At 34.0% G+C, this 23,596-nt stretch overlaps 1 protein-coding gene across 4 annotated transcripts in view; it reads left to right on the top strand.

Annotated features, from left to right (window-relative positions):
• Positions 1-23,596, top strand: part of PDGFC (platelet derived growth factor C) — a 178,023-nt gene that overhangs the window by 152,413 nt on the left and 2,014 nt on the right. For all 4 annotated transcript variants that reach the window (XM_081077781.1, XM_081077779.1, XM_081077780.1 and 1 more), the window contains 2 exons: positions 13,788-13,995; positions 18,743-18,960. In XM_081077781.1, the coding sequence (XP_080933907.1) occupies positions 13,788-13,995; positions 18,743-18,960 (426 nt within the window). The remainder of the gene's footprint in view (positions 1-13,787; positions 13,996-18,742; positions 18,961-23,596) is intronic.

Raw genomic sequence — 23,596 nt, 5'->3', positions numbered from 1 at the left:
GCTAGGTCTTGTTTTTGGGGAAACAGGGTAGGTGCTCTGCATAGCAGACTGAGGACTGAAGCGTCTAGTTTTAGATGTTTATTAACCTTCAATTAGGGAACAATGAGCAAGCTCTTAGGCTGGTTGTTTTTTATTCTCTTTTCCTATATATGATGTAAATGGCTTGTTTGCTTTATAGTTTAACACATAAGTGTAAAAATATCCCTAAGCTGTTAGGACTCATTTCTGCATTGTTCCCATGTACACCGGAAATTATTGACAGTATAGCGAACTATTGTACATACACACAGTATAATCATTTATTTACTAATCTTCTTTTCATGAACATTTTAGTTTTGATTTTAATTTTGCTCTCCTCTATTAGTATTGCTACAATGAATATTCTTGGATTGTACCTTTGATTATTTTCTTAGGATAAACTACGGAATATGAAATTATAAGAGCTTAGAAATTGGGCATTTTTAAGGCTTGTGGAAAATATTGTCTAATCGACCTACAAAAATGCCATGACAGTTTAGTCTTCTGTACAGTTTATGAGAAGGATATTCTTGCCTTATCTTTGCCTATAGTGCTTATTAACTCTCCTCTATTCTCAAATTCCTTTTCTTCATTAGGTCTCTTCTTTTCTGATTGAAAATGTACAGTTTTCACTTCTTATTATATTACATCGTCTTCTAATCTGTCCCATAAATCCATTATTCTTTTTTCTCCCTGTCAAACTTAATGAAATACCATCAACTCACTTTCTTCATGTATGTTCCATTTCTTCATAAAGGCCTTCTTCCTTCCTTATCGCCTTTAATGAAACTTCAGTATATCAAAGGACACAGAAGACCACCTCTTTAATAACCTCTTCAGTGGCCTATTTGTATCCCTTTTCCTTCCAGCCCTTTCCATCACTTTGATGTTGCTATCGACCTCCACTTCTCAAAACTCACTTGTCCTTTGGCTGCAAAATCACTAATGTCTCCAAGGGCTGCAGGTTCCCTTCTAGCCACTTTGATTTATTCCAGGCACCGGTGCGAGTTCCTATGACTCAGCTGAACATCTAAATATTGGGAAGCCAGAATTTCCTCTCAGTGATCATCTTCTCATTTTATTTGTACTCTTACCCATAGCTTTAAGAAATAGATGTAGATGTAGATGTAGATGTAGATATATTACTCTTGAGCCCATCCTCAATACTTAATGCCAGTATATTGAGGAAATATTTGCTGTTGTTCATTGAACATATGAGTCCGTTTCAATGCTCCACAGCTTCTCTACTTAAATGACCCAATCTGAACTTTTTTCTTTTCCTATCCTTATCTATTTTGTCTTTGCTGGGTACTTATGTCACCGTCAACCCATTCTCTCAAGCTAGCGATATTTAATATGATGTTGAGTTCTTCTCTCCCTTACTCCCTATTCCATCAGCTACCAATGCCTGTTGACACCACCACAGTGGTGTCACACCACAGAATGGTCACATACTTTGAGACCGTTCTCCTCATTTCTTTTCCTCGATTGTGGTGATCAGTTCATAAAGTATACTTTCTTTCTTTATTTCTTTTGGCATTTCATTAATATTTTTCTGCCAGATCCTAAAAGCCATTAGGGATCAAAATAACCCAGGAGATGTGAAACTCGTCCTCTGCCCTGATAGAGCTTATAGGCAAGTGGGCGAGATATGTGCAATGATTTCAATTCAGTGGAGTACAGAGATATTAAAGAGAATGATATGGAATGAGATATTAAAGAGAATGATATAGATCGAAAAGGGCAACAAGCTTATTGACAGTTGTATGGAGGGACGGAGGGAGAGACGGAGGGAGGAAGAGAAGGAAAGAGAGGGGGAGAGAGAGACAGAGGGAGAGAGAGAGAGAGAGAGAGAGAGAGAGAGAGAGAGAGAGAGAGAGAGACTGGTTAGTGGAAGCTTCCTGGAGGAGTTGAATCTTTATTGAAGAGTAGTGATTAGCTGCATGAAAAAGGGCAGTAGTTAATTGTTGACAAAGGGAAACAGCGTGGCAACAGTTCAAATGCCAAAGCCTTATTTATGGCTCCCACTAGAGTTTACACACCACGTTCCCTAATCTAGCACACCTTATATAAACTAGATATAGAAAGCCAAAAAATAGACAAAACTTGATTATATCCTATCTTTCTTAAAATTTCTTTTGACCTCCTTGCTGCTTTGTGATTACATCCAAATTTCTTAGTTTGGCACACTCAAAGGCTTCCCAGTGAGACCCCAATTTGTCTCCACAGCCTCACCTCCTGTCATCTGCTGTCCCATCCAATGGCAATGCTTTAGTCATGCTCTTCCTCTTACTTTTAACCCAACACCATTCTTTTTCCCCGTTTAGGTTCTTTGTAAATAGCTAAAGTGTTCTCCCTTCTAATCTATATAATAAATACTTTTTTATTCTCTAAGTTCTAGATTACATTTCCCCTCCTCTTTGCAGTCCCCATTAATTCTTTTAGCACTGAGCTTTTAACTGTTGCGTAGTCCTTACCAAGGGACACAGATTTGTCCATCAAGAGATACAAACTTCATAATGGTTATGTTATTCCTCTGCATCTCCTTAAGGCAAGCACATAACAGGGCTATAATGTAGTCTATGGCCAAAAACTATATTTTTATCCACCCCAATTTTCAAAGCAATATCTTCCTTCTGTCAGCTGAACAAAAGGACTTCTCAGGTGTGTTTGGGAATGATGGCAGCACTTTGTCACAAAAATATTCTATGTTCTTTTCTGCCTTGGGTGACTTTATCGACCTTCCCAAAATTCTGATTATTTGACACAATTTTATTTTAGTGTAGTGACCAACATGAAAGAACATAGACCTGTTTCCCCTTTCAGTTTTGGGAGGTGTTCACATTAGCGAACGGGCATTGAAGACTTTATAGCATAAGAGAAATGTCACAAAGTGATTAACAACTAAAGGAAATGACCTAGCACTTGATAAAATCATTGTCATTCATATATTCCTCCATCTTGAAATGTGCACTGCATGCTGACTAGTTATTTTATAGAAGTTTATTTTAACACACTTCTATTCACTGTGATTAAAATAACCATTACGCAATGAGCCTGACTAGTGCAATCCTGCATTTTCGGTGGAGTTTTTGTTTGTTTCATTTCATATAATGACTTTGTAGGCCAGGAATAAGCATTTAGAAAACTGAAATTAGAGATGTGAGCTAAGGATATTATTATACTTTTTTTGAAGTTTCTCAGCATAGAGCTATTCATGGCCATCAACATACCTAGACTTGCATTTACTAAACTTCTTGTTGTGAAATGCTCATTTCTCTCCTCAGAATAGTTCTTGAATATAAATCTGTTTTAGCAGAGAAAGAAGTTTGAACAAGGATTTTCCCTGTGGGGCAGGACAAGCTCTGATTTGCCGTGTCAGGGTTATAAGAATGTTGGGTGGGGAGATCAGTGAATACTGACTAAGTAGGTAATGTCACTCCGTACAGCACAAACCAACAGAAATCATGATGGGAGTTTTAAAGATAACTGTTTATCTTGACTAAGGTTGATACAATGAGGATAATGAAACATAATACAAAAATGTGTATAATACTTCCTAAGTATGTCTAATGCTTAATTGTTTGTTAAAATATTACATTATACCATTTGGCTTAATCCTTGAACGATTTCTAAGGTAGGCACTATCATTCCTGCTTTAAACGTAGTCCTACAGACACAAACATACATGAGGTGCTCATCATGTAATTTACAGAAATGCTTCATTTTCTCTGGCTGGCGGACATTGCTCTCGTACTCTGAAGAAGAGAACATTGTCTTTATCTGTAGGAGGGCTAGAGAGAGCCTGCTGAGCAGATAGAATGAGCCCCAGGAGAGGATTAATGGCAGATTTCTGCCAGATGGAAGGATACACAGGGCAAGGGATGGGGAAAGGATGCAATGCCTTCTTCAGGCACACCTCTCTCCCCAAATCTCTATGTGTTCACCAACCTAGAAGCTCTCTGAACCCTGTCCTTTTGAGTTTTTATGGAGTCTTCATTACAGTAGTTACAATTGGCCTAATCCTTAGCCATTGCAAATTGATTCACCCCCACCCCCATCCCCAGTTCGTGTCTCTTCCCTGGAGGTTGCGGAACACTGAAAGTGCAAACTCTAACAACCTCCATATTTAGGTGTTGTCCAAAAGTCACTCATTAACATAACAAAAGACAACTTCATTGCTCTTATCACTTGGGGAATTCCAAGGGTTTAGGAGCTCTGTGCCAGAAACAGGGATGAAGACCAAATACATATTTCTTATTATAAACCACAATATCACAGATTCTCACCCTAGTCTGAAGGTAGAATCAAGGTAATTTGATGTGGCGTGTGGGGTTTAAGCAAGGGCGTGGAGCAAAGGATGACTCCCACTGATGGAGCTTCCATTTATGGAGATAGCAAAAGGTATAGGTTATAAATAGGAATTTGGTGGTAGGCAGCATGTAAATCACAGGGAATGCTTTGAAACTGTATGATACCAGTAAAGGAAAGAATGCAGGCAGATAACAGAAGAGGTCCAAGCAAAGAGCCTTGGATTACTCCAGCATATAGAAGTGAGGGGATCAAGAGGAACCAGCCAACAGAGCTAAGAAGCGTCTATCGAGGTAGGAAGAAACCTTGCAGAGCCGATGTCAGTTAGGATGAAGACTAAGAAAATGGGCTATTAAATTCAGCCATGGTGGGTGTGGTCATTGGTGACCTTTATACTTTATATACACACTAATTACTTCCATTAGACTATCTTATTTTCCCCGGAAAAGCATCTCCTGAGGGATTTTTTATTACTATCCCCAATGTCAGCTACTTGCTCACACTCTTTTTATACTGTCAAGCCATTTAAAAATAACTCTGCACTGTTGTTTCTCGCAAAATAAGGTCTTTCACACCTCCAAAATTTGAGTGAAGTTGAGGGTCTTCTTATCTGACTATTAAACTTATTGAACACATCATTATTGAAAATATCTATCAATATAGGCACCATTTCCCTGCCAGAGCCCCCAAAACATTGCACACAATTCCCTTAATGGCTGCTGAATGCATTGAATAAATATTGAACTATAAGTAAAATTTTTGTAAGAAAGAGTCTATAGGGATTCTGGTTTGGGGTACACGTAAATTCAAGTGTTTTAGTGAAGGTGTGTTTTTCTTCTAATAGTTCTTATTTTCCATTCTCTTTCACTTGAAATTCCTTACTACTGATCATTTCTGGAGCACGGTAACAAAGCAAATCCACAAGCATTCAATTGAATAAGATTAGGGGAAAAGTCATGTGATGCTTTTTTGTCAAACACTGGCAGCTGCTAGATGTTGTTTCAGTTTTGTATGGCCTGTCATATATATATATATATATATATATATATATATATATATATATATATATATATGTGTATATATATATATATGTGTGTGTGTGTGTGTGTGTGTGTGTATATATATACATACATATACATATATATGTATATATATATATATATGTGTGTGTGTGTGTATATATATATATATTTTTTTTTTTACTCAGAGGAATAATTCTTAAAATCTTGGTAGGAAAAAACCCTTAATTTTGGCTTCCGACAGATGCCATTGTGGAAAATGTGGAAAACATTGGGACGATGTTATTTATCCGTCTCATGGAATTCCAGTTTTCAATATAGATTATTACATCTAATCCACAATTTTACCTAGGAAGTGGAAAGGTCTGGGTTCACTGATTCACCAGCCGCACATCAATCTGCTCCCTGGTAAAGGCTTGGCGTCTTCGGAGACATTTCAGCCTAAGGCTCTGGTATCAGAGTGAAATTCTCTAACTGGGGTGACTGCAGACTTCTAACTCTTTAGGTGCGGAGGATTTGAGGGTAGCAATGCTGTAATTTGTAAATGTAGTCAGATGACAGTATTTCTCAAGTTTCCTACTGATAGGAAAATTGAACCAGTGGCAGCTGTTTCATCCACTAATGTAGTAAGACGCTGTTCTAATTAACATAAATAGTACTTTTTTTTTAAAGATAACATTTTCAGAAAAGCTAGTCATTTCTTTCTCCATGGTTGGAACCAGGCAGAATGTTGCTGCTATTCAGGGTTTGCCCAAAACCATGAAACTCATGGGCATTTGAAGGTAGTTTCAGGTTTGAACCTTGAAATTACTCTTTTTAAATGTTAGATGATAAACATTGTTCACTTTTCATACTGGACTGTCACTGTGAGTGGCTGTATTGAAATGTCAAGTTTTATTAAATTACCATGCTCTTTCAGGAAGAACCTCTCAGTGTTAAGATGGGATATGAATACAATTGGCCATCTTCCCTAGGATTTCTCACTTAAATATATAATCTGCATTACCCACACAGTATTAAAACATCTGTTCTTGAGTAGGAATGCAAGCATTTGCTTTTCTTTGCTGGCTTAAAAATAATTTAAAAACATAACCCAGATAACTTTTGGGATGAATTCAAATAAGAACAGGGGGAAAGGACAAAGGAGCATGTTTAAATGAATTGTTCCAGGACATTCTTGTGTCTTTACAGAGCCTCCCATCAGTTGTTCCAGGCACGCATTTTTGTCTACATGCCCTGTCTGCTTCTTAAGCTCTTTAAAAGTCAGACCTATGTACGATATATCAGCTTGACAATACATAAGTGAGATTGGAGACACCTTTAAGAAGTGATGTTAACACAAGACTGAACTTTTTCTTTTTCCTCTCTTGTAACACCTGAAATATTATTTGGTTATTGTTTTGTTTTTAATGACTATAACAATAAAACCTAATCTTCATCCCTAACTTTTCTGCTGGGTATGAATGAAGTGAAAGCCTCCTTATCAGTTTGAAATGTACTATATGCAGTTGACTAAGAAAGCTTCAATATAAATCTTTCTAGGCCTTAAAAGTTTTGCAACGTTGCTATGCTACTCAAGGTAAACAATTGCATGGGTGTATTTGTGCAGGGAAGATTCACTGCAAATGTTGTATTTTCAAAATTGTACTCTCCACAAAAACTCTAATAAAAAAGACAGCTATGGGTTTTTTAGAGGTAAGTATTTATTGTGAAATTTTAAGCAGTTCAGATAATACTATTGCAGACAGAAAACCAACTTTTTGTTTTCCTAAAAAAAGAAAAGATGATAATTAGTGCATAAAATATTTATGGTAGCCTAAGATGTTGATTTTTTTAAAGTAACACTAGAGAAGTCAGTAAGGGAGCTTACTCTTGGAGACAAACCTGCTGTCTTGTGCCTGTTACACAAATTTGTATGGCCATTACTTTGTCCGAACACATGGGCTGCCAGTTATTTTTCAATAATAAAAGTAGAAGTATATTTGTTTTTCCATTATTCTTTCATATTAAGTTCACTTTTTATGGTCCACACTCCCCAGGATTTGTGTGATATTTGTTGGGTTACTTATGTGATACCTAATAGCAAATTTTCAGTTTGCCTTTGTTTTGGCAAAGGAAAAATCTCTCTTATGATACAAAATACTTTGGTTTATCACAAGGGTGATAATTTTGATCTGTTTTGTTCACAGTGCCCACCTCATAGACTTTTTAATAAATCTTTATTAAATGATTTAACACAGTAGTATATATTAACCTTTTCTCTGCTGCTATAATAGATTTTAAGTTGTAAAGTCAGATGACAGCATGCATTAGTTTCCTAGGGCTGCTGTTACAAAGTATATACTACAGACTGGGTAGCTTAACCAACAGAAATTTCTTTTCTCACAGATCTGGAGAAGCTAGAAGTTTGAAATCAAAGTGTCAGCAGGATTGGTTTCTTCTGAGACCTTTCTTTCTGCTTGGTTTGTGGATGGCTGTCTTCTCTCTGTGTGTTTCTGTGGTCTTTCCTCTGTGTGTATCTGTGTCCAAATTTCCTCTTCTCACAAGGACCAGTCATATTGGATTAGGGCTCATCCTAATGACCTCATTTAAACTGAATTACTTCCTTAAGCGGCCTGTCTCCAAATACAATCTCATTCTGTGGTACTGGGGGTTAGGCTTTCAACCTAAAATTTTAGTGGAACACAATTCAGCCCGTAACACAGCATATACCTATATGTATTTGAAACATGTTGCTATCAATTCTCTAAACATGAATCTGTTTTCTTCTGTTTTTTAGATTCACACAATTTCCATTCATAAGCTAGATAATATCTTTCTATGGATATTTGCATTCTTAAAAGGCAGGGTAAACTTGTATGCACTCTCAGGACAGGAAAAAAAAAATCCATGTTGTTTTGTTAGTTGTACCATAGAGTAGTTTTTCCCAAAATCCACTGATGATCTAAAGCAACAGGAAGATTTAAAGATAAAAAATAGATGTCAGCCCCACCACAGACTTACTAATTAGCAGTAGGTTTATTTTCGAACCTTTGCAGATAATTTTGGTAAAGCTGTGCTAACCCCATTTTTTCAGCTCTTTTTTTTAATTGAGATATGATTGACCTCTAACATGTGTAAGTTTAAGATGTATACATGTTGATTTGATACATGTATATATTGCAGTATGATTACCACCTTAGCTAACACCTCTATCAAGTCACATAATGTCACATAATTTTCAATTCTATTTTGTGGTAAGAATATTTAAGATCTAGTTTCTTTACAGCTTTGAAGTATATAATATAGTATTGTTGACTATGTATTAGATCTCCACCACTTATTATCTTCGAACTGGAAGTTTGTACCCTTTGACCATCTCTCCAGATTCCAGCCCTTGGTACCACCATTCTACTCTCTGTTTAAGTGTTCGGCTTTTTTAGATTCCACGTTTAAGTGAGATCATACATTTGTCTTTCTCTGTTTGACTTATCTCACTAAGCATTATACCCTCTAGGTCTATCCATGTTGTCACAAATGGCAGGATTACATTCTTTCTCGTGGCTGAATAATGTACAGTATACCACATCTTCTTTATTCATTCTTCTGTTGATGGACACTTAGGTTGTTTTCATATTTTGGCTATTGTTAATAATGCTGCAATAAGCGGATGGGGGGGGTGGGGAGTCAGATATCTTTTCAATATCCTGTTTTCATTCCCTTTGGTTATATATCCAGAAGTTGGATTCCTGGATTATGTGGTAGTTTTCATTTTAATGTTTTGTAGAACTTCCATACTGTTCCATAGTGGCTGAGCAAATTTACGTTTTCATCAGCAGTGCATAAGAATGTTTTGGAAATGACAGCAAAGGTACACCAGCAAAACCAAAATCAAATAAATCGGAATCCATCAAACTACAAAGCTTCTATAAATCAAGAGAAGCAATCAACAAAATAAAAAGGCAACCTGTGGAATGGGACAAAATATTTGCAAACCATATATTGGATATGTTAAAAGCTCAAATGTGTAAAAACTCATACAACTCAATAACTTTAAAAATATCATTAAAAAATGGGCAGAGGAACTAAATAGCATTTTTTTTCCCAAAGAAGTCATCCAAATAGTACATGAAAAGATGCTCACCATTAGTAATGAATTAGTAGAGAAATTCAAATCAAAATCACAATGAGATATCACCTCACACCTATTGGAATGGCTATCATCAAAAGTACAAGAGATAGGAAGTGTTTGGAGGATGTAGAGAAAACAGACCCTCTAGCAATTATATAGAATTACGTAGAATTCTGAAATTTGAAAGCTGGAAAAAAACTTAAAAGTGACTGAGTTCAGCAGCCATGCTTTACAGAGGAGGAAACCGAGACTAGGCTTAAAGGGGTTACAGTATTTGCCTGATAAATTGTCTTTCTGAAATGTGAGCTTCTCCAAATTGACAGTCCAGGCTCTTTGACTCCTAATAAGGATTTTTCTCTCATATCATGTATTCAGAATGACTTTCACCAAGGAATTAAAAAAAAAAAAAAATCATTTGTATAAGACCCTTAACACATGGTACTGACATTTTAGAATTGCATGGTTTGACAGGGCACTTCATTGCAGAGATTTCAGATTCCTTTTCTGCTCTTTCACAATCTATCTTTCCAAAGTAATGTACCTTAAAAGGTCTAGCCTAGGACTAGAATATCCACTCAGGTTATCCCTGTAACTCGGCAGGTAATTGTAGAAAAGCTTTTTTTCTGGCTTACTAAAGTAAGGATGTTGATTTAGTCATTTGCATTATGGAATACCAAGAAACTCTGCTTTTCCTTACTGACCATTGTCATTCACTAAATAGTCTTAGAACAATTCATAATTTAGTAATAAGTGTATATTTCCTTGGTGACTAAAAGAGATAAGGGGTGGGAAATGTGAAAATCCAATTGAATTGGAGACACTTAGCCTAATCATAAATATTTTTAAGTAACACAGATATTATCAGAATTTTCTAGACACTAAATATGGGGGGAAAAATCTATGAGCCTGTACTGAAAATAGGAGGTTTTGGTTAGAAGAAAAATTAAAACTTAAAAAAAAAATGCATGACATTTTTTTCCAGTAACTTCTTTTTTTCCATTGCCCCCCCTTTTCTCTGAAAATCCCTTTAGGCAACTTAGAAAAGCAGAACTTCTAAAGTGAAGAACTTGGTTGTTCTTTGAACCAATCAGTGGGGTGACTGTCATGAGAAAGTCCTTAAAAGCATTGCTTCCTCTGTTCTGTCTAAAGGTTGATGCTTTAAATCCAGGGCAAGTGAGTTGATTCTCCCCTCATGTTTTGTTGGGTGGGCACTGTTGTGTGTGTGTGTGTGTGTGTGTGTGTTTATCTCCTTAAATTTATCTTATTTTAATTTCAATATTTAAAAGCTTGAAGCTTTATACCATCATCCAATATTTGCATGCGCTAACATGAGCCAAGTTAGATTCTCCCAACCTTTGATATTTGAGGGGATTGTTTTATATTGTCATAGTCGTGAGTAATAACTCAGTTATTCTTTGAGTATTACTGACCCTTAATTTTCACTTTATATAAACATATATATTTTGGCTTAATTTTAAAAATTTGCGTTAACCGTTTCACATAATAAATTTAATCGATATTAACCAAATTGGTTAAATGAGCAATTAAAACTTTTATTAGATAATTGTTCATTTATGTCTATAATATACTTATCAGTCATAATAGTACTCTCTATCAAAGCAATTATGCATTTCTTGGACAATTAAAAAATACTGGGAGTAAATAGGGAACGTATTAAATCTGGTTTCTGCTCTCAAAAGTTCACAGAGTAATTGGAAACATCTTAGTAGCAATATTTTATCCAGAATCTCCACATTATTGAAATTAGATCTTTACAATAAGAATAAAATCAATGTTGACCGAAGACTGCCACAGTCATTTCTGCTGATTATGTTCTATAAAAATCCATCCCACCCCCTTCTTCCCACTCCCTTTACTCCCCTCACTCCCCATGTGCAAAAGGATCTCTATATCTACAAAGCTATGAACCCCAGCAGGGGCTGTGCCTGCCCCAGAGAACAGTGGTCCTTTTTCTAATTTACAGAGCAGCTTCTGCTTTTCAGGCCATGTGCCCACAGGATAGCCCAGAGAGGGAATCTTTTACAAATTGACACAATTGAGATATATGGGGCAATGATGGCCCTGCTCTTGAGGAAGTTTTCATGGATGAATTGGGTTTCAAGAAAGGCCATTATAAATGGAAAAGATTTATTATGTGGATCACAGGAGGGAGAGTTTTCATATGGGAGAGGGCAGCAGCATTTAGCATGGGTAGAAGTACAAGGCCTAAGATGAATATGACATGTGCAGCAGTCAGTGAAGAGACTAGATTGATTGGAACAAAATGTGCATGTCTTTGATGAGTAGAGGATTAGATGGGAAAGGGCAGCAAAGATCAGATAGTAAGGGCCCTGAGTGCAGCGGAAGGAATTTGGATTTCATCCTCCAGATGAGAATCACTCTATAGGCATTTGTCCAAATTCATCACGTGATCAGTGATAACTAATTTTAGGTAGATTAACCCAGTGTTATGCAGCATAGAATAAAAGGAATGAGGCAAGATTAAAGGTAAAGATACAAAGTTCGAGGCTATTATACATAGTATCTGATTTTTCGGTATCTAGCCCAGGATCTGATGAGAATGAAAAAGAAGAGCTGATATGATAATGTTTCATTATAACAAATAGTATTTTTTACGTGATCTCCAAGAGGAATCCATATGTATTATAGAACATGTTGAAAATATAGATATGTATAAGGAAGAAAATTAAAATCAACCATTCTCATTTAAATCGTAGGTGAACACTCTTAACATGCTACAAAGTGTTGATCTTTTTGTTTTGTTTTGTTTCTATTTATGTATGTTGAAATGATAGTATATTTACACTACATTTATATAGCTTTTTTTTACTACATAGTAGGCATTTTTCTTTTATAAATAAAAATTCCTAGAGGACCTCATTTTTAATGGCTATATACTATTTCAGTTTATGAGTACAGTGTAATTAACTGTCTCAACTATCATAGATTTAGATTTTTCCCAACTTTTGGTTTTTAAAAAATGCTACTGTAATGAACATCAGTCAACTAAATGCTTTTTTCCATACTCTTCTTCTCCCCTCCTCTGCAAAACTTAACGATAATAATAAAACTAATCTTAGCACGTGTTCATTTACTTGTTTTGCCTATTTTGATTTCAGTTCTGCTCTACCATTCTCCACCCTAAAAATTAGGGTAGTTCTTCCTGAACTTCTATTGAAATTATTGGCTCATTTTGTCACTTGCCATTTAAAAAGGTGTATTTTAATCCATTGCTCTATGTATGAACATTTAGGTTGTATCCATTTTTCCTTTATTTCAAACAACACTGCAATGAATATCATTACACATATTCCCATGTGCACAAATAAAAGTTTGTAAACCTCAAAGGTGAATTACAGGGGCACTGGACATATAAATCTTCAAATCTGGTATCCTATGTAAACTAAAGTGGTTGAACCAATTTATACTCACTTTTGCAGGCAGAGAAATTCCAATTTACCCAAATATTTGGCAATCCTTTTTTAAAAATGCTTGCCAATCTCACGTATGTGAAATAGTGTCTCCTTTTTTATATGTAATATATCTCACTTTGTTTTGCATTTCTCTGATAACTAGTGAATTTTAGCATGTTTTTATGTCTGTTGGCCATTCAATCTTCTTGTCTGAAATTTGCCCATTTTCTAGAGTTGTTTTTGTCTTTTTATAGAGTTTGAATACTATTATAATCCTGTGATAGATACATAGTTTACTAAAGTGTTCCCCCAGTGTCTGTCTTTCAGTCCTGTATATTAAAACACTTGTAGGCAGATTTATTAGAGTTATGTTTTATAGTTTGGGAATTTTCTATTTTGATTAGTAAGTTCTTCTCTAATGTCAAAGGCTTTTCCCCTGCATTTTGTAGTTAATTCTCTATGAGTTAATTATTTGATATTAAATTTTTAATCCATTGGACATTCATTTGCATAACTACCTAGTTATTTCCCAGACTAAGGAAAATGGAAAGTGGAAACAAAGAAACAAAAATTTGGTAACCTGTATTACAGTTTCCATTTTAAGTCCATCCATGAACCACAAGACATTTTCTTTTTTTATTTAAGCAACAGCTATCCACATCCACCTTGGTTTGTAGGAAAGGAAGTTAAATGTCTTTCTCATTACCTACCTGGAAAAATCTGTCCAAGTTCATCTACATGAAGTCTTGCAAAGGAATTGCTTCTGACTGGAGTGGAATACAATTTCACTTCCCATGTGTTTACAGCCTCAGTCTATCTAACTTTCTGCTTCAATCCAGAAGGAAAACATTGTCATTTCTGAACTGTATAACACAGGATTCCTTTTACTTTCAGCAATTCACAGAAACTGTGAGCCCTTCAGAGTTACCCGCCTCAGCTTTGCCACTGGACCTGCTGAATAACGCCGTCACTGCCTTTAGTACCTTGGAAGATCTTATTCGGTATCTTGAACCCGATAGGTGGCAGTTGGACTTAGAAGATCTCTATAGGCCAACGTGGCAACTTCTTGGCAAGGCTTTTGTTTTTGGAAGAAAATCCAGAGGTAAGATCTCTTCAGATTAGAACCTCATGTAATTCTTTTAGCAGCTAATGTTTCAGATTCTTTTTCCATAGAATCTGAAACATTATGAGTAGAGTTTTAAGTCCTTCAGAGATATATTTAAATATTTACTTTTCATAACATTTGAGCATGTGTACATACTAAATAAGAATACATACGAATGGGGGGGACACGCTTACTTAGAATGCAATGGGTTTGCAAAATTAAAAGGGATACACTTTCGCTGAAAATTCTTGTCATTTCTTTAATTAAAAAATATCATTTTGGTGAAGTCCTCTATGACATTTCACAAGAACCATTGCTTATTTAAACCTAATACTTGGGGTATATTGATTTAGAGAGTCAGGAGATTATCATAGTTTGCTAAAGCAGTTTGGGTCTAAAGTAGGGAAAGCTCTATCAAAATCATTATGTACTATGTCTGCAAAGGTCAGAATTATATCAATTTCCATTTCCAAAGCCTAGAACCTTTTCTAAATAACATGAAAAATAACAGTGGCTCACCGTAAAATACAACTAATAGTTTCCAAGATAGGATTCAGAGCAACAAAATAATGATGAAAGGAACCCACACCATGATAATTTTTGTCTATTTTAATTTGCTTCTGTAAGGATCACTGTTGACCAAAGGAATATATATCCCTTCAAGATGAAAGTGTTGATAATTAAACTTAATTCCACATGGTCAAGAAATTGGAAATAATGTTAACTGAGTTTGCTTAAGTTTCAGGTAATTTCCTTGTAAACATTGGAACTGGAAAGCATCCATATCAGACATAAATAAAAATGTCACAGAAATAACTGATTAGTGACAACGTACTCAAAAAAATCTGTTTCAGTCTGTTGAAAACATTGAAATCTATCCAGCATCACTTTAGAGAATGGAATGACAATCTGAAAGATGTATATAGAAGGAACAATGTTTAGTGAATTTGAGCGATTCACAACGGCAGATTGCACCGGACTTGTTCTTCTAAATCTTGTCAGAAAGAAACCCGATTCCTGCTCTTTCCTGCTAAGTAAGAGTCACAGCCCTTCTGGATGAGGAGCTTTAATCTCAGCAGGTCATGTTCAGACTTGCCCAACCATGGTATTTGCTATGCCAACAGAGTGGTTTCCTTTCAGCAATATTTGAAAGCTGTGTTCAAGTACAGGGGCAGTGGAATCTTGTCCAGATGCTGAAAGCTGTTACATATTTATAAGATTTGATCTTGATGAATAACTTGATGAATAACTGACGAACAATACTTCCCTTCCCTCCCATTTAGGACTAGGAAAATGAAGATCTGCAAGGCTAGCAGAAATCCATGAATAGAGCCTTTGTTAGCAAATTTGAAGTAGATTATCATGTTGATCTGTAAAAGGCAGAAGGAGTAAACCAGGTTCTAAGCTCAGATCTAGTTTTCTGATGGCTGATCTCAGAATTCGAGCCTGAAAATCTCCTTCTAGCCATGCCGTTCATGCCTGTACCTCTCCACGTGGTGCTCAAGGATGATTCAGCCCTCAGCTAGCATACATTTAAAAGCATCCAGCACTGAACCAGATCTTTCAAATATTCATTTAGCACTTTCCAAATTGAAGCCCTTTGCAGTTTGCCAAAACTATTAACTTTTTAAGCATACAGTAAGTGTGAGAAAAGCAGTGTATATTTTTGGAACTTTACATAAACTAAAATGCAGGTGTGGGATATCATCTATATAGACAAAACCAACTACCCTCCCAAGAGTCTTTCTACAAAGAAACGAGGAGTAAAACGTTTAAAAGCTTCTAATTAGACATCAAAATAGATTTTCCACAGAATAAACATATCACAGTGTTACCACATTTATCTTAGAAAGACCACCCTCAGATTGCATTACAGTAATAGCATATTCTACGGCTGAATATCTCAACAGAATGAACAACTTATGAAGTAAAATGTGACTATAACTTTTTTTCAGTCAGTGTTACCCTTTTTAGTAAAAGTCTGCAAGATTGATAAATCTAAACACAAAAATTTACATTATAAATAACAGCTCTCATGGGTGACATGCTCAAAACGTCCATCTTTTAGAAAGACAAATTAATGCATGTATTGTGTTGGGAGTTAGTTATGAAGAGGAAATAAGGAATCTGAAGGCTGAGTTTTGTTTGTTTGTTTTGTTTTTTGTTGTTGTTGTTGTTGTTTGTTTTTACTTTAAAAACATTTTCCATAATATTATAGTTAAGTTGTTAAAAAGTATATGTGGGGGCATGATCTTTCTCTCACTTTTTTATTTTTCCTTGCCTAGATGGTCTACATAATATTTAAAGAATTTGTGACCCAATTTATAATATCACGACTTATTTTAATGAAGCTTAGATGAGTTTGAAGCCTTAGAAGTAGGAAGCATCTATAAGATAAGGCAAATTTAAAATCCTTATTGTATTTTTAGCCCAGTGTAGACTGCATTAATGTTTTTTCTGTTTTGTTATTTTCTCTTTCTTCCTCTGTTTCAAGGTTTTCATTCATACCTTGCTACTACAGGAAAAAAAAAATTCTAAGTCAGGCTTAACTAGTACTTAAAAAGGGCTTTTGACTTTTGTGTCAAACATGATAAATGAGTGGAAGCTAAGTTGAAAGTGTGTTTAAATTTTCACATTGTAGCAGGTATCATAACTTAGTTCACTTGGGAAATCTATCTAACCTTTTATTGTGGTTAAGTAAACATTTTAAAGTGAACGTATACAGTCTCATTTTCTAGTTTCATGAAATAGTGTGTTTAAAACTATTTGCGGTAGATGAATATCCTTTCAAAGCTAAGAGCTTCATTCACATTCTAAAGAAGAATAAATCTTAAATAAGCATTGCAAATTTTGGCAACTGGCTTTTGTATGTGTGTGCATGTTTTAGGTTGTCTCCCTCCTTATCCAGACAGTAACTTCTAGAGAAAAAATTCAAATAAGCTCATATATAGCTTTAACAATGAAAGAGCAATATGTACATATACTATTAGTTCAGCAAAATCAAATCAGGTAAAATATGTGGTATCATTTAACCTAATTATCTTATTAACTTTATTAGAGATAAATTGGTCTTTGATAGCATTCAAAAGCATGAACTCATCTTCCCTTAAATATTTAAAAGCTTTACTTTCACAGGATCATTTTTCCAATGAAAAGGAAAATTTTAAATGCTCAAATGAAATAGTGATTTTTCTATTGAGTCGGAAAAAAAAAATTAGCTAAATAAGATGTTGAAATGAATTGATTGAATTAGTCTTTCCGTGGTGCTTTCCTAAACTTGACCAAGGTTTCAGTCTCCTATATATTACATGTGTTTATAATTTGATTGCTTATGCGAAATTTATAATATATTTTTTGAAAATACATTAGTTCCCTTAGACATTTAGAAAAACTTGATCACATATACAGTATAACATAGCCAAGAAAACAAGATTCAAAAACCATTTGATTCTTAATTACGTTGTCATTTTTAAATTATTTAACATATTGGAACTTAATTTTTAAAACTGAATAATTATCTGAAGCAGTCTTTAACCCCAATTTTTTTTCCTTTGTTTCAATTCTTATTTATATTTCCAATGTTAGTGAAAAGGTATTTAACTAGATTTATTATATTTTAGATAATTTTTCTAAATTTTAATAAAACTTTTATTTTTGATGGAAAAAAAAGCTGTGATGAATATATGTTATCCAAAACTCTTCAGTTTTATTGGAATTGCTTTTATTTGAACATTTCTGTGTGGGGGGTAGAGGAGGCAGAGGCGTAGAGCAGAAATTAAAATTATCCTAACTTATCCTAACAATCCAGTACTATGTTTTATATGTTACATATAAATTCAAAGTAAACATTACATGTTACTTTGATACAATTTATCTGAGGTAATATCAGTTTTTAGTTAAAAACAATGTTCTTTGAGAATTTACTGCAACAATCTGATGAAAGGATATTTTGTTTGGTCTTTACAAGGTATTCTTTTAAGGAATAAAGTACAACATGGTTAACCAACTTGTTAAAAGAATAGAGACAACGGTTATAAATTAGACATTTCTTCCATCCTTTAGATAAGGAAGAACAGAAATCTGAAAAAGTTAAACTAAATTTCAAAGACCAGAAATTACTCAGTTCACGAAAAGCAATGTTTTCCAACATCTGCTCTTTTAAACTGTATCATTCTTTTCACTTCATGGTCCATTCAGCTGTCTTCAGAAATTCGTTTTCTTCATTTCCTTTTTGCATTTTATGATTCTTATTGCCAGAAAGATTATAGGAAGTTCTGTTGACAAGTTTCTGTAAATTGTTCTTCATTAATTGCATGAGCATGTAATCCTTTTTTAAAAAATGCATTTATTTATTCATCAAGGCATTCAGTGTTTTACATTCTCTTCTTCCCTCCAATGGTCTCCTTTTTTACTTTTTTACTAAGGTTAAAAGGTGTAGCCCTTTTTTTCCTCTATAAAGTTTCCTATTTATAGCTCTCAACTGGTTTGTTGGCTCTGTTCATAATATTGCACAATGGCATCTCTTTATTGGTCACTAAGTCATAATGGAGCTTTGTTTATTATGAAATAGAAAGTCCAACTTCTTAGCTGCCTAGCCCCCAAAAACCTATTTACAATAAGGAGGGGTATTGTTAGGCTTATTGTTCATGAAATAGTTAGCTGTCTTTATGAAAAGAGTTTAACAAAATACATTCAGCCTCAAAGCGTGAACATCTATTTTTCTTTGCTTTCTTATGCCATGTAGTGGTGGATCTGAACCTTCTAAAAGAGGAGGTAAGATTATACAGCTGCACACCTCGTAACTTCTCCGTGTCCATAAGGGAAGAACTAAAGAGAACCGATACCATTTTCTGGCCAGGTTGTCTCCTGGTTAAACGCTGTGGTGGAAACTGTGCCTGTTGTCTCCACAATTGCAATGAATGTCAATGTGTCCCGAGCAAAGTTACTAAAAAATATCATGAGGTAGGTATATCATTGTCTTTTTGGGTTCCTTTGGGTGTTTTGTGTCTTAAAAAACAAAAACAAAAAACAAGAACAGCATATCTAAAATGGATTTTTGTTTGGAAAGGAGATGTAGCATTCGTGGGGGAAAATAAGGTTTACAAAATAGTTCATGTATTTTTTTTTTTAATTAGTACCTGTAACTCAAAAACCCAGACATTAAGGATTTTGAAAACATATCCTCTGATATTACATCATGGGTGGTCAGTAAACATTTCATCTCTAATAGGAAAAAGACGATGTGTTCCTTTGTAGGGTAAAAAAGGGGAAAACTTCAACTTTTAATTTTTTCAAAATATGAAGGGAAAGTATTATAAAGACAAACTTGGAAGTAAATTATTGTCTCTTTTGAAGAAGAAAGATCTTTGATATTTATTTTTTCCATTTGGGGCAATGTGGGCACATAAATCCCAAGAAGAAATATTCATAATTACAACAATATTCCTATTATTCATGTTACCTCAAATAGCATCTTAAATGTTTTTTTTTGTTTTTTTTTTTTTTGTTTTTTATGGATTCTTCACACTTTATCTCTTTATTCTATGGGATTAAGGAAAATAGAATATTAAATGTTAGTAATTATTGTTTTTCACAGCCTTGGGAACCTTAGGACTTATATACTCCAAATTTTTGGTAGAGTTGGACTACCCCCATTTCTATCCCACCCTCTCTCCAATAGCCTCATGTAGCATTCACACATCAAGAAGCAGTCTTTGTGGGAATCATTACTTTTTCTGTGATCGTCTTTTTGTTAATAACCAATTTACCCTATGAAAAAGGTTTCTCTATTTGGTATAATTCGTAATTTCTGAGGCCGGAATTTTTCTCAGTCTTATATTTTGGAAATTAGTGCTTAGTCCAGTGATACTTCTAAACAAATGAAATTATTTTTTAAACATGACAAAATAGTACTAAAAGCATTAAGTCATTGAATACAATTAATCTGGAGATTTAACTCACTTAAAGTGAAGGACACCTTGGGCTTTAATTTTTTTTGATGAGCATTGTTTCCATTTTCAGTTTAAAGATTACTTTACCTCATGGAGAAGGCAAAAGCAAAGTCAGAGCTTAGTTCTAATTGTTCTCCCCTTCGTCTATCTCTATTACATCGGCTTCCCTAAATATTAAACTGAAAATATTCATTGTGTTACTACAAATATAACTGAATCATTCCCTCTTTAGGTTTCCTCTAGACTTTCATTGGTTTTGTTCAACTATTGTATCAAAAATAAGTTTAGAAAATTAAGAGGCTCATAAAATACAAGAATGATATTATTGTTATGTTTTGATGTAATATTGCATAATAATATTAATAAGATTCTTACTACTTTTGTATCAATCACTATATACTGATTGTTGGAAGCCATTTTAGTTAATATATATATATATGTGTGTGTGTTATATTATATATATATTATATATATATATCATATATATATCTCATATTATAATATGTATCTCATATATATATATCTCATATTATAATATACATATATATGTATCTCATATATATATCTCATATTATAATATGTATAATATGTATACATATTATAATATGTATAATATGTATAATATAATATATATCTCATATTATTATATATATATTATATATATATATCTCATATATATATATATCTCATATTATAATATGAGATATATATTTCCTTAACAATTTTGCTATCTCCCAAATCTAGTTTTCAGAGAAGCAAGACAGGAACTTTACATATGTATAAATTTATATGTTACCTCTTCTTAACAAACTATTTAGATTCCAGTCAATCCCAGCATAACTACTCCATCCTGTGTGCATGTGTAGGACTTTAAAAATATTGCTGTTAGAGAAGTTTTACTATTTCATAATTATTGTTTATTTTTATTTGCTTCTACCAAATTGAGAACTAAGAACAAAGATCACATTACAGTATAGTGCTTCAGAACAGACTCCAAAGCCAGACATCCAGGGTTTGAATCTGACATTTGTTAGCTATGTGACTTTGAGCCAATTACTTAGTCCCCGTGCCTTAATGTCTCACCTGTAGAGTGAGCTTCTAACCCTCACAATACCTTATTGTGAGAATTCAAGGAGTGATATTTATAAAACAGTTAGAAAAGATCTGGCACATTTCAAGCCCTTATAAGTTATGCCCTCAATTATCTTTATTTCCTCTCCTGTGCCTACCCCTTATTTTTTGATCATTGCAAATAATCAATAAAGATTTAATGAACTGTGCCCAGAGGTGAGAAGGATATTCTCTTTCTTGCAAAAATATCTATAGAATACTCTGACAATAGAAGTCTATCTGTTCTTCTTTTTTTTTTTTAAGGATGGCGCAGCTCACAGTGGCTCATGTGGGGATCCAACTGGTAACCTTGGTGTTATTAGCACCATACTCCAACCAACTGAGCCAACAGCCACCCCTGTTCCTTTTTTATTCATTCTTAATCAGCCAATGATTTTCACCTTGTTTACATCTTATTGTATTTAATTTCATCTTTTCATAATATATAGTCTTATTTCATAACATATAGTCTTATCAATAGCATATAGTCTTATTTTCATAACATATAGTCTTGCATAGATTTGTTCATTTTGGGGGTGGAAAGTATGCCTTAGTTGACTTATTCTAGTAATGAGTCCCATCCTCCAAAGTTCTATGGCACCCAAACTTTTAAAGGCACGTTGCACATTTTGGGCAATGGTATATGTATATCTATTCCTTGATTATTCTTTTTGTACCTTATCTATTATTTTTCACAGTCTCTGATTTTAAGTTTTCCCTGAATAAATTTTTCATTGACTTTTAGTTTTAGTTTGAACATCTACCTCAAAATTTTGAGAGATGTGCTTCTGTCTGGTTTCTTTTCTGATGTCATAAACTATGTCCTGAAAACCAAATTATCATGTTTAATATTATCCAGGACCTGCTGGACATTTTCCAAGTTTATCTTTCTCTTCTAAAACTTAAGCTTTCAAATGGGATCAAGAAGGAAAACAGTAATTATGCCTCTACCACCATGTATTAGAATCTCTTTTCCAAGATTTTAACTTCACTGGAACATATGAGATTCTTCTGCTATTTGTAAATCTTCACAAACATCAGTGGCCAAAACTGGGGGGTGAGAAGAGGGCTTTCATTTGGAGAATGCATCTTGACATAAGCACTGCTATAGGAAGGAAGGATTGTAGGATTGTGGTCTGGTATGACTGAATGTTAGGGCTGCATAAGGTGGCCTCTTTAATCTTTACCTTTCACAGTAAACTTCTTTTTTTCCCCCCTGACAACTGGGAAACTGTATACAAGTGGAGAGAGGACTGAAAGACATTGGCTATATCAATATTGCAATTTATCTGTCCACCTAACCTCATTCCAGAAACAATTTGTAACAAGAACATGATAAGATATGATATAGCACCAGTATCTTAGGAATAGTTAATTTTGAAGCTGCCTTAAGTTGTGCAAAAACAATAAGTTAGTACTGATACATAAAAATATATATAATAGTCATTGGATTAAAGTTCACATTAAAATAATATATATTTAGTAACTTTTATTCTAGAATTGTGAAATGTAATAGAAAATATATTTGAAAAGTTGACTCTCATACTTATTACAAGACTTTGCAGGGAATGTCTCTACAAAGAAAGTTATTAAATAAATAGAATGTATGACTGGTAATATTCTGAGTCTTTAGAAAACTATTATCTATCACTCTAACTTTATTAATTCATATTTGGCCAAAGTACAAATACTGGCTATGTCATTTATTCTCTAAGCTATTCACCCATGTGTAAAATAAGGGTAATGATTGTAAATTACTTCATAGAATTCTTCTGAGTTAAAGTATGTAAAAATATTATTTAGTGACTGGCATACACAGGCATTCCAAAAATGTTAGCTAATTAACCTTTGATATGACCACAGTCTCCAAATAAGGTATATATACATCCTCTATTTTTTATGTTTTGCTTTTTGTTTTTTAATCTTTAAGTAGAATAGTCATAAGACTTCCCTTGTGCTTTTTGCATTAATGAAAATTTCCAGGAACTTTTAGAAATTTCTTTATGAAGTTATCTATGTGATACCCAGAGAGCAGAGAAACTAGACAACTCCATGTTATTATGTGCTCTAATCTTTGTTCATAATCCAAACATAATTTCTAAAACCTTATCATTTCTATGATAAGAAATAAAATACAATACACATCGAATAGGTAGATTTTATCAAGGACATCAAATAGTCTTTTACAGAATACATATCTATGTCCTTTTGTCACAGTGTTAAAAGGAAATATGTTTAGTGTGTCTATTTTGCTATATATTTTATTTAAAACTTCAGCAATCCAAACTGCAAATAACTTCATTAAATAGAGGCATTATTGTTATTATTGCCAAACTTCCGTACACTGCACGGTAGGATCCAGCTGCAGAAAGCTGTGACAGAGGCTGATGTCTATGAAGTACATCTAATCCATCTCATCAAGTTTATAGAGGACTTGAAGTGTAGCCAAGAAAATTAATGAGTGGCATAATTGAGCAAACTCAGCTGTAGAGTGATCATGTTTCTTTTCACAGTATCACAGTACTTACATGTATTGC

Source organism: Rhinolophus hipposideros (genome assembly GCF_964194185.1).
Source record: "Rhinolophus hipposideros genome assembly, chromosome: 16".
NCBI classification, from domain to species: Eukaryota; Metazoa; Chordata; class Mammalia; order Chiroptera; family Rhinolophidae; genus Rhinolophus; species Rhinolophus hipposideros.
The sequence above is the reverse complement of the archived record's forward strand: the minus strand, read 5'-3'. Positions and strand labels throughout refer to the sequence as shown.